At 43.6% G+C, this 12,831-nt stretch overlaps 1 protein-coding gene across 1 annotated transcript in view; it reads right to left on the minus strand.

Annotated features, from left to right (window-relative positions):
* The window catches only part of LOC126252009 (alpha-2B adrenergic receptor-like), a 117,018-nt gene extending 108,793 nt beyond the window's left edge, over positions 1-8,225 (minus strand). The window contains exon 1 of the mRNA XM_049952793.1: positions 8,081-8,225. Coding sequence (XP_049808750.1) covers positions 8,081-8,210 — 130 coding nt within the window. The 5' untranslated portion in view covers positions 8,211-8,225. The remainder of the gene's footprint in view (positions 1-8,080) is intronic.
* Positions 8,226-12,831: the final 4,606 nt, after the last annotated feature.

Raw genomic sequence — 12,831 nt, forward strand, 5'->3', positions numbered from 1 at the left:
TACGGTTCACGTCCACGCTGTCGCGGCATGCTACCAGTGTTAAAGACTGCGATGGAGCTCCGTATGCCACGGCAAGCTGGCTGACACTGACGGCGGCGGTGCACAAATGCTGCGCAGCTAGCGCCATTCGACGGCCAACACCGCGGTTCCTGGTGTGTCCGCTGTGCCGTGCGTGTGATCATTGCTTGTACAGCCCTCTCGCAGTGTCCGGAGCAAGTATGGTGGGTCTGACACACCGGTGTCAATGTGTTCTTTTTTCCATTTCCAGGAGTGTATATTGGCCACGACATCTTGGTAGATGATTGTTGCAGTGTCTGTGTGTTTATGGGCTGCATTTTTTCATGGCAGCACGGCATCTCTTGCCGCAATTGCCACAAGTGTATCTGGCTGCTGAGGCAGGAGCAGTGGTAGCATTGCGAAGATTTTTCTGCCTTAATCTGTCTAACAAGCCTTCATCGTGCTTCGACATTCCAGATGATAAATCATCATGCCATTCTGGTCTCATGCTAGCCCGTGCGTCCCATCTGTTTGTGTCGATTCCAAAGCTCTCCATATCTCGTTTACAGTAGTCCTTGAACCTCAATACAGGACGTCCTACAGGTCCTTTGGCTATAGAGATCTCTCCAAGCATCACCTCACGTGGTAATCTGTCGGGATCCATACGGTGGACGTGTCCCAGCCAGCGGAGTCGTCTCTGCGTCAAGATAGCTGAAATACTGTTGCAGTTAGTTTTAGATAGCACTGCTTCGTTGGTCACTCGGTCCTTCCTACTGTACATAAGTACACACATTTAATAAGAGTCCTAGAGGAAAATATTATTTATAATAATGTGGAGGATTATGGATGCCAATAAACAGAAAACACTCGTAGTTTTAAGAACTAACTGAAATAAAATTATGTAATTTATGGGAGATAGGGGTCAAATTTGTTCAGGGACCACGTATAAGCAGAGCACTTTTGTCAAGAACCATTCTTGTTAGAGTGACAGTGGAAGATCAGTGCAGTCATCTACTGAGGGCTCCCACAAACTTTACGGCACCATCTGAGCGCACGTCTTCACGCGAAGAACGTAGTTGTGTTTTTGTGCAATGTGAGCAAATTTTGTTACCCAAATATTGAAGCTGCTAGGGAGGGTACCTTTGGCTGGTCCCGACGGAGGTTCCAGTCCTCCCACGGGCATGAATGTGTGTGTTTGTCTTTAGGTTAATTTACGTTAAGTAGTGTGTACGATTAGGGACTGATGACCTTAGCAGCTAAGTCCCATAAGATTTCACACACATTTTTGAGGGTACCTTTTAGAATTTAGAGTAAATAAACAGAAGATAATTCTGCGTTACATGGTAGATTAGTATAATTCGAAAGCATGAAATTTGCTACTGTAGTTTCGAAACTAATGCAAACATGGCGATGGGGACGTTAACGCATGTGTGTTTCGACTGGCTTACGCACTATTTTGTATTTCTATCCTAACGGATACCCCAGTGGAGGAAACTTTAAGGCAACACCAATTGGAAACGCAGTCTAAAGCAATGATGGTACACGAGAATAAAAGGTAGCTAAAAATGCTGTATGAATCTAATGAATCTCCAACAGAAAGCATTAATTCTTTGAGAGCGAGGACTGATAAGGGCAATAAATTGCTAAAAGCAGGCAGATGTGTTCTTTAGTGTTCTGGCGAATGGCGGGTTTTCAGATGGTAATTCTCCATGTGCTCCTGTTTTCTGCCATCTACATCACCCCTCTCCAATTTACAAAAAATGCCTGGCAGAGGGTTCATCGAACCACCTTGGAGCTGTTACTCTACAATTTCGCTCTCTTGCAGCGAGTGCGGAAAAAATGAACACGTAAATCTTTTTGTAGAAGTTCTTATTTAATTTATTTTATTACGATGATGATTTCTTCCATGTAGGTTGGCGCAATAAAATATCTTCACATTTATAGGAGAATGTTGGTGATTGAAATTTCTTGAAACGATCTCGCCGCAAAGCAAAACGCCTTTGTGTTAACGATTGCCAATCTCAACTCGATTATTATACTCGCGACACTTTCTCCCTTATTTCGCAGTAGTATAAAACGTTCTGCCCTTTTTTTGGACTTTTTCAATGTCCACCATCAATCCTATCTGGTGAGAATCTCTCAACGTACAACAGTACTCTAGCAGAGGGCAAATACGCAGTGTGTGCAGTCTCTTTAGTAGACCTGTTGCATCTGCAAAGTGTTCTGCCAATAAAACACAGTCATTGTTTTGCCTTCCCCACAACTTTATCTATATGGTCGTTCCAGCTTAAGTTGTTCGTAATTGTATTTTCTAAGTATTTACTCGAGCTGACAGTCTCTGAATTTGTGTGATTTATTGTGTAAACGAAATTTAACAGATTCCTTTTTGTACTCATGTGGATGACCTCACACTTTCCCAAATTGGGAGACAACTGGTACTTTCCGTACCATTCAAATATCATGTCTACGTCATTTGCAATTTATTTTGAATTTCCGATGGCTTTACTAGAGGGTAAATGTCAGCATCATCTGCAAACAATCTAAGAGGGTTGCTCACATTGTGTCCTAAAAGCAGCAAAGGACCTATAACACTTCTTTGACGGATACCAGACATCACTCCTGCTTCAATCAGTGACTTCCAACCAGTTACTACCAGTTGTGAGCTTTCTGACGGAAAATCACGAATACAATCGTCCAGCTGAAGCAATACTCTATAGGCATGCAATTTTATTAGAAGTCTCTTGTGTGAAACAGTGTCAAGAGCCTTCTGTAAATCTAGAAATATCGAATCAGTTTGAGGTGCCCTGTCAACAGCATGCCCTGTCGACAGCACTCATTACATCGTACGAATAACGAGATAGATGTGTTTCATAAGAACGATATTTTCTGAATCTTTGCTTACTGTATGTCAATAGACCGTTATCTTCCAGATAAGTCTTGATGCTCGAACGCAGTGTATGTTCAAAAACCCTACTGCAAAGCGACGTCTGTGATACGGGTCTGTAATTCAGCGAATTACTCCTATGTATGGAGGAAGTCAATGGCAAACCATCACCACTAGGACCTTGCCTAGTACGGCGGTGCGGGTCTCCCGCATCGTTCCCCTATCCTCTCTCAAGGAGTATGGGACTTCATCATCATCATCATCACTCCTATGGAGTACCGTTGCTAGCTGTGCGACTGAATTCGTGATTTCTTGTTCGTAGTGATTGACGAGAAGTCATTTGGTGAAAGAGAAGTGATACCGCATTTTCCTAAAGAAGCCTTATATGCCACCTACTGTTCTTAATCTACGTGCACGGATTAATACACGGAGCAGCTGTTTTTGTTTGAAGATGATACTGTCGTTTACCCTCTAGAATCATCAGAATAGCAACACGACATGCAAAACGAGTTTTACTATTATCTGTACTGTGCGAAAGTGGAAAATGCCCTGAAAAATAGAAAGTGTTAGGTCCTTCGTATGAGTACTAAGAAGAATCTGTTAAATCGCCGTCACACAATAACTTACGCAAATTTCAAGGCAATCGATTCCCCTAAACAGCTAGTGATTTAAAATACAAGAAACATAATTTTAGAATTATCAGACTCAATATGATGTGGGCAAGAGGAAACAAAAGCAGCATTTCTAGCCTTTTTTTTTTAAAAAGAACACTTAGAAAACGAAACAAATCTACCAAAGTGACTGCCTACACAACGCTTGTGCGTTGTCTTCTGCAGTAGTGCTGGACAGTGTGTGATCCTTAGCAGATACGACTAGCGGAAGACATCGAAAAAGTTCAAAGGACAGTTCGTTTGTATCATCGCAAAATGGGGGAGAGTGTTTCACAGATGTAATACGCTAGTTAGGGCGGCAGTTGTTAGACAGTTTTCCGTTGTGGCGATATCTTTTAGTGAAGTTACAAGGCCCGACATTGTCGTCAGTATGTGAACATCTTATGTTGACTCCAACCTACATAGGGAGAAATGATCATCGTAATAAAATATGCGAAATACGAGGGTTGTCCAGCAAGTAAGTTCCGATCGCTCACGAAATGGAAACCACTGGAAAAATCCGGTAAGCTTTGCACAGATGTGTTGGGCAGTGTCTCTAGTATGTCCGTCGATCGTGTCGCCTCGCTCTTCTCAGTTTTGAGTGAACAGTGAGCACGTAAATATCCTTAGGGTATAGCGTCTCCCGCAAGTATGGGAGTGCCTGGTTAGAGATTTCGCCTGTGTCATGCAGCCCACATAACACAACTGTCGGGCAGTTCCTTTTTCATGTCGATTATCGGCCACACACTGCAGGGGCAATGAAGACGCTCCTGCAGCGTTTCCGATGAGAAGTGTTTGATCACCCACAATACAGTTCGTAATTGGCTCCCCCTGAGTCTCATCTCTGTTCACAAGAACCGCTGGCTATGAAGACAAAATTTTTCCACAGACAACGAGCTGCAGACCAGTTCGGATAACTGGCCGAAATCACAGGCGGCTGCTTTCTATAACGAGTATATTGGGAAGCTGATACAACACTACGACAACACTCTAATTTGGAGCGGGTACTATGTAGAGAAGTAGGTGGAAGGTGTACCTAACTTGCAAATAAAACGTTTCTAGTTTTCACTGTGGTTTCCATATCGCGACCGATCGGAACTTACTTTCTGGACGACCCTCGTAAATGCTCGCACTGAAACATATTGGAACGTTTCTTTCTGGAGTGGAATATTCGAGAAATATTCTGAAAGTGGTAGTATGAACCCTGTACCAAATACTTAAGTGTGAGAGCTCACAATCTGCAGAGTAGTCATGTCGTTGTAAATGTACACACGAAGTCTTACTGTTGTAACGGCGACCGGAACAGTCGCGGGGTTGAAGTGACGGAAAACGCAGCGGGAATCGCGGAGCGGCCCGCGAACAACAACACAACAGGAGAGGATGGACACGACCAACGAAGGACCTTACGACAACAACAAGAACGAAACAACAGAGTCAAGAAAACCTAATTAGACAACCACGTCCACTCGTATACAAAACACGAAAGTAAATACGCTGTCTAAGACGAGGCGATAGGTCCTCAGACATACGCAAGGTTAGACTGGCAGACTGAGCTTTTTTTTATTGTTATTTTCAAACCTGCTTACAGGCAGGCCAGCAGCAGCATACTGCGCCGCTCTTTGGCCTCAGAGAAACACAAAAGATACAAATGAAGACATTGAGAGAAAAAACATGGTGGACATAGAAACGGAGACGAACACTGTTTAAAATACATGGAGCCGTTCACGGGTGTAGAGTCCAAGATAAAATTTGTTCAGACACTTGGACACAGACAGAGACGAAAAATGGTCACACGTGAACGTATAGACTGAGCTTTTTTTTCCGAAGGGGTCGGGCCGGCAGCAGCTTACTACGCTGCTCTACAGCCTACAGACTTTTTTTAAATAAAGGAAGAAGAAAGAAACAAGGAAAAACAGGCGATAAAATGGCGATTTAAAGTGTAAAATGGCGTAAAGTTGCGGAAAGTTAAAACAGAAAGCAAAAGGGGTTGGCAATGGAGATAAAATACACAGGAATCAGACAAGTAACATAGTAGACACACAATTAAAAAACATGGCGACAGGCTGGTTTCTGTTCGCAAGTGATAAAAAGCACACCCAGCGACAGTATGATGGCTGTTCGCTACACTTCCCAAAAGACACAACACGGAGCACGCACACTGTAAAACACTGCACGAAAAAGGCGGCACAGAGATGGCACTCCCGATCCAAGGCAGATAGGGGGGGGGGGGGGTGGACCTGGAGTAGGGGGAAAAACAAGGAGGGAGGAGAGGAAAAAACGAAAAGGGGGGGGACCAAGGAGGGAGAGGACTAATAAAGGGGGAGAAGGGCAGACGCGAGAGGGAATGAGAGGAGGCAGAGGAGGAAAATGTAAAAGGACGCGGGGGAGAGAAGGGGGCAAAGAGAGGGGAGGTGGGGAAGAAAGAGGATGGAAGGGGGTAGACTGAGCGAGAGGCAGGCGCTTAAGTACTCTATCGGGGACGCCGCTATTGGCCGCTGCAACATGTTACACTGTGGCGCCCTCACTCTAAATGCGGGCCAGGAGGCGCGCGCCGCCACATCTGGCGGGGATTCAAATTCCGTGGTGCGCGGTACCAGACTTAACAATACACAGAATACAGATAAACGGACGAGTCATATTAATGCTACCACCGCCTATGTTTGACCTCAACGTTTAGTCAACACCCACAGACAGCAGATGGTACCACCAGCAGTAGAGGGCATATATGTGTTTCGGGGGATTCGGGAAGTAGTTGTCATTGTCGTAATGTGGATACGAAGCTATTTATCCAACGTCCAAAACAGCCTTCGGGCCAAGGGTGGATACATTTCGAAAACGGCTAGTTTTTAAAGTGTACGCGTGCCGTTCTTGTTTAAGTACACCGTGCATGACAAAATGGTGCTGCCAAACCCAGCGCCGAGGTAACAGTGGTGCACGATGGGCCATATATGACAAGGGTGAAGAACGGCTGCGGAGCCGTGGACGGGCGAACAAACGTGCATCTGTAGAGCAACTGACAGCCCTTAATCAAGAACCTGCTGACAGTGTCTTCTGGACGACGCCTGGTTCATGTATCCATTCTGACTACTACCCTTGGGCAACGAAGGCTGGAATTAGTATGCCACTTCTGCAACTGGACGTCTACTGAGTGACGACTGGTAGTCTTTTCAGATGTATCACGATTCAAGCACCATCGCACATGGCCGTTGGCGTGTACAGCGTGAAACATCTTAAAGCCTACTCCCTGCAACATTCGCCACAAAGGTCCAGGCCTGAGGGCATTCTCTGGCTGATACTGGAAGGAACAGTGGATCAACATAAGTGCCCAACTACCCTTGGGAACCACATCCAAACTATAGGTAGTTAATTTTTGCTCGGTACGATGGCATCTACCAGCAGGACCACGCAATGTATCACACATCTCGCAGTGTACGTGCGTGGTTCGGAGGGCACCAATATGAGTTACCGTAGTTCCTCAGCCATCGAACACTCCAGACTTAAATCCAATCGAGAAGCTGCTTAGGGCGTTCGCGCCATGGATTCTCAACTGAGAAACTTGGTGCAGTTCATCAACGCACTATAGTGGCCAAGGCTCCAACTTCTCGTCAGTACCATCCAGAACCTCATTGACTTGCATTCTCGCAATGGTCTTCTTCTTCTTTCTTGGCTCTACAGCTCATGATGAACCTTGGCCTCTTCTACAATTTCCTTCCATCTCTCTCGGTCCTTTGCCAATACTCTCCAGTTTTTATAGCCCATCTTCCTAAGATCTTCGATTACTCCAACTTCCCATCTGGCTCTTGGTCGACCACATCCTCTCTGTCCTCCTGGCTTTCATTGTAATATTCTTTTTGGTACTTCTGTATCATTCATGCGAGCCACATGTCAGCCCACCTCAGTCTGGATGATTTCACTATCCTTCTGATGGGTTGGTCTTTGTATATGGTATACAATTCATGGTTATAACTCCTCCTCCATCTTCCTCTTTCACAGATTGGGTCGATTATTCGTCTAAGTACCTTTCTTTCAGATGCATCCAGTGTTTCAATATCGTTAGCTGATAATGTCCAGGCTTCAGAGGCATATGTAAGCACTGGTCGTGTAAGTGATTTATACATAGTTAATTTCGTGGCACGAGTCAGGACCCTTGAGGATAGAAGTCTTGTTAGGGCAAAATAGGCTCTGTTGGCCAGTATTAATCTCTGCTTAATTTCAAAGGAGGTATCATTTAGATGTGTAACTGTCGAGTCCAGATACTTAAAATGTTCAACTCTCGCAATGGTAGGGCTGCAAAAGTTGGTTATTCAGGCTCGTGACAGGTGGTCACATTTATGTGATTGGTCACTGCAAATTAACTAGATATTACATATGGAACTCCATCTAACGGTCGCTCAGAATTCCCTTGCAGTATCCCCAGTATGCGTTACCTATTCCTGCCAATAGGTAGGGTTAGTAGATACTCTTTCTTTCCAAACGACTAGTGGGTAGAGAGACAAAGGGTACGCACCGGCGGCAGAGGCAGCCGTGGCCTCGGTGTGTGTGCCGGCGCCGGGCGAGGCGGGCGTCGTGGTGAAGGAGGTGCACTTGTCGTCGGGCGGCGGTCGCCGCGGCGGTTTGCGGATGCCGCGGCGCGCTCGCGCTTTGGCCGCGTAGTAGATGCGGATATAGACGAACACCATGATGCAGCTTGGGATGTAGAACGAGCCCAGCGCCGAGTACAGCACGTAGCCGATATCGTTGCTCAGCTGCAACAAGCAAAAGCACCAGCCTGTGTCATTCGACAGTATACAATAACGTGACTGAAAAGTATAGCACATGATAAAAGTTTGCAGTTAGTTCCAGAGAAAAGCCTTCCTTCATAAATCCCAGTGTAAAATTGTAGATACACTGAAGCATCAAAGCAACTAAAGTAGCACGCGTATTTGAATACACAGATATGTAAACAGGCGGAATACGACGCTGCGGTCTGCAACGCCTATATAAGACAATAAGTGTCTGGTGCAGTTCCTACATCGCTTGCTACTGCTAGAATGGCTTGTTATTAAGATTTAAGTTATAGTCGGCGCACGACCGACGGGACACAGCATCTCCGTACTACGATGAAGTGGAGATTTTCCCGTGCGATTATTTCACGAGTGTACCGAGAATATCAGGAATCCGGTAAAAATAAAATCTCCGACATCGCTGCGGCCGGAAAATAATCCTGAAGAACGGAACCAACAACGACTGAAGAGAATCATTCAACATGACAGAAGCGCAACCCTACGCAAATTGCTGCAGATTTCAACGCTGAGCCATCAACAAGTGTCGGGGTGCGACACATTCAACGAAACATCATCTATATGGGGTTCCGGAGCCGAAGGCCCACTCCTGTACTCTTGATGACTGCGCGATACAAAGCTTTGCCTGGGAACGTCAGCACCAACAGTGGACTGTTGATGACTGGAAACATGTTGCCTGCCGGACGAGTCTCGTTTCAAATTGCATCCAGCGGCTGGAATTATACGGGTATGGAGACAACCTCATGAATCCATGGACGTTGCACGTCAGCAGGGGACTTTTGAAGCTGGTGGAGCCTCTGTAATGGTGTAAGGCGCGTGCAGTTGGAGTAATATGGGACCCCTGATACGTCTAGATACAACTCTGACAGGTGACACATACGTAAGCCTCCTCTCTGATCACCTGCATCCATTAATGTCTATTGTGATTTCGACGGACTTGGGCAATTCCAGCAGGACAATGCGACACACCACACGTCCGGAACTACTGCAGAGTGGCTTCAGGAACACTCTTCTGAGTGTAAACACGTCCACTGGCCACCAAACTCCCCAGACATGAATATTATTCAGCATATTTGGGATGCCTTGCAATGTGCTGTTCACAAGAGATCTCCTTCCCCTTTTACGGATTAATGGACAACCCTGCAGGATTCATGGTATCAGTTCCCTCCAGCAATACTTCAAACACTAGTCGATTCCATGCCACATTGTGTTGCGGCACTTTCGCGTGCGCGCGGGTGCCCTAGACGATGTTAGGCAGGTGTACCAGTAGATCAAATAACTAATGACTGAGGAGAAATAAAGTTTGACACAACTCGACTAAAAGAAGGAATCGACTGTTATAATACGTCCTGAGATATCAGGGGATCACCAGTTTAGTATCGGAGGGAAGCGTGGGGAGTAGAAATCATAGGGGGAAAACAAGAATATGAACACAGTGAGCAGTTTCCTTTGGCCCTTCAGTGTAGAAAGACTATAAGAAGAATACAAGTGGTGGGTGTAAACATAAAGTTTTAATTGTTACTGAATTGTGATCTTCGGTGCGATGACTGGTTTGATGCAGCTCTCCATGCTATTGCACCCTGCGCAAGCCTCTTAAACTCCGAATAATTATTGCAATCTACATCTTGCTGAATCTGCTCACTGTGTTCATTTTCTTGTTTTCCCCCTATGATTTCTACTCCCCACGCTTCCCTCCGATACTAAACTGGTGATCCCCTGATATCTCAGGACGTATTATATCAGTCGATTCCTTCTTTTAGTCGAGTTGTGTCAAACTTTATTTCTCCTCAGTCATTAGTTATTTGATCTACCCATCAAATCGTGAGCATTCTTCTGTAACGCCATATTTCAGAAACTTCTGCTCTCTTCTTGACTGAAGTGTTTGCAGTCTACCCTTCACTTCCATAACTTCTAGGACTTGAAGAGGGGAGTGATTACAGAAGATTTTGAGTATGAACCCATGTTCGGAAATCTACCGTTTCCGTTCTACGACAGTTTTAATTCGGGTCTTTAACTCAACTGATTCTGATAGAAGAATTGATTTAGTCATGACGCAGTGTAACTTTTAGGTAACAATTCGAAAGGAAATATAACGAAACATTAATTTAGCACTTATACAAACTTGTTTTTATTAAAAATTCAGCATTACTTTCTGTACGTACCGTACGCTGAGTTGTTTTTTGTTTTAGAATAACATAAACATGAAATCTTTAAGTGTTAATACAAACAAATATGCTTGTGTGATAAATGGTTTTTTCGTAATGTTTCCTTTCCAATTATTACCTACAGTTGTACGGCGTCGCACCTAACTGATTTCCTGAAGCAGATGTGGATGAGCTAAACATCTGAACTGAACCCACTATACAACGGAACGGTACGCCTCCGAACGTGGGTTTCTATTCATAATATTATGTACTCACTCCCCTCTGCAAGTCCTAGATATTTGTAACGGGAATTTCCGAACACACTGAATTTGTAATTTATTTAAGTACAAAAATTTTTTTGCTCTTTTTAAAACAATTATTCATGTTTCAGTAAAGAATACGGCGTATGACATGTCACTAATTTATAAAACAGTGCGACAGTATATGAGACATTTATCAACGTATGTCTTTAGTTATAACATTACGATTTCTGAGAGACGAAGGATATTGACACATAATAAACAACAGAAAGCGGCTCTCAAATTTTACGTATGAACAAGTAAAGACTCCTAGCAAACTTTGAATGTATCACGACAATTGTTATACGGTCAACTAACACTTTTTATACTGATCTGATGTAAATGAAAATGTATTATGTACAATGAAACATAACAAATGCAGGTATGTCATAAAAAAATTATTGCATGGCTGTAATCTGTGCATGCAGAATGTGTGGAAACGTTGTATTTCATTGTGCTTTCTAATATAGATAATGATTTAAGAATGAACTAAAGTATTCGAAACTATTTAGTAATAAAAACATTTTTTTCCAACTCTGATGCAAACCTTAATTAATAAATTACTTAAATCAGTACTCGATGTTAATATTCGAATGTTAAAAATTTCTATTCTTGAGAAACGCTTTTCTTTCAAGTGCCGGTCTTCATTTTATATCCTCTCTTCTTTGCTGTAATCAGTTATTTTACTGCCCAAATAGCAAGACTCTTCTACTATATTTAGTGTCTCGATTCTAAGGTAATTACCTTGGCATTACCTGATTTCATTCGAACTACATTCCATTGCCTTTGTCCTGCTTTTGTTAACGTTCATCTTTTTCAATACGCTGTCCAGTACCTTGAACTGCTCCTCCAAGTCCTTTACCATCTTTACAGAATTACAATGTCATCGGCAAAGCTCGATGTTTTTGTTTCTTCTACCAGAACTTTAATTGCTTCTCCAAATGTTTCTTTGGTTTCCTTTACTTCTTGCTCAGTGTACAGTTTTGATAATACCTGGGTAGGTTACAGGCCTGTCTCATTCTCTTCTTAAACACTGATTCCATTTCAAACTCTTAGACTTTTATAACTTCTGTCTGGTTTACAAGTTGTAAACAGCTTTTCGCTCCCTTGCTACCTTCTGTATTTCCAAAGTGTATTCCAGTCAACTTTGTCAAATGCTTCCTCTAAGGGTAAAAATGCTATAAACGTAGGTTTTGCCTTTCCGTAACCTATATTCTATGAAATCGTAGGATCAGTACCGTCTCTTAAGTTATTACATTTCTCCGGAATCCAAACTGATTTTCCCAGAAGTCGGCTTCTACCACTCTTTCTATTTTTATGTAAAAAATTCGCTTAGTATTTTCCAACCATGACTTATTGAACAGATAGTTCCGTAATATTCACGCCTGTCAGCGCCTGCTTTCTTTGGCATTGTAATCATTACATCCTTGCTTAAGTCTGAAGGCATTTGGCCTATCTCAAACATCTTGCTCACCATGTGGAACAGTTTTGTCATGGCTGACTCTCTCAAGGCTATTAGAAGTTCTGACGGAATGTCGTATACTCCAGGGGCTTTTGTTTCAACTTGGGTGTTACACTGATCTGTCATGTTCTTCTCGCGGTATGATTCCTTCCATGTGATCTTCATCTACGTCCTCTTTCCTTTCCGTGTTACTGCCTTCAAGTCCAGTTGCCTTGTATAACTCCTCTATATTCTCCTTCCACATTTAAGCTTTCCCGTACTTGCTTAGTGCTGGTTTCCCACTTGAGCTCTTGAAAAGTTTTAATTGCCATCTAGAAAAAATAATATTACATGATGGTTTTGTTTATTTGCTGGTCACAGTACCGCACCAGGCCGTTAGAGCAGCCGCAAGAAATTGGCGCGGATTGCCGATAAAGCGGAATATCGTTCTGCATTTAATTTTCTGCGTTCACAGGGTGAGGTGGGGGGGAGCAGTGGAAAATCCACGCTCAGTTGGCGGAAGTTTACGGCAATAATGCACCATCATATGACACGGTTGATGAATGCCATAGACGCTTCTAGTATGGTCAAACAAGTATGAACAAGGAAGGACATAGAGTCAGATAATGTTGAAT

Source organism: Schistocerca nitens, chromosome 4 (genome assembly GCF_023898315.1).
Source record: "Schistocerca nitens isolate TAMUIC-IGC-003100 chromosome 4, iqSchNite1.1, whole genome shotgun sequence".
Classification (NCBI taxonomy): Eukaryota; Metazoa; Arthropoda; class Insecta; order Orthoptera; family Acrididae; genus Schistocerca; species Schistocerca nitens.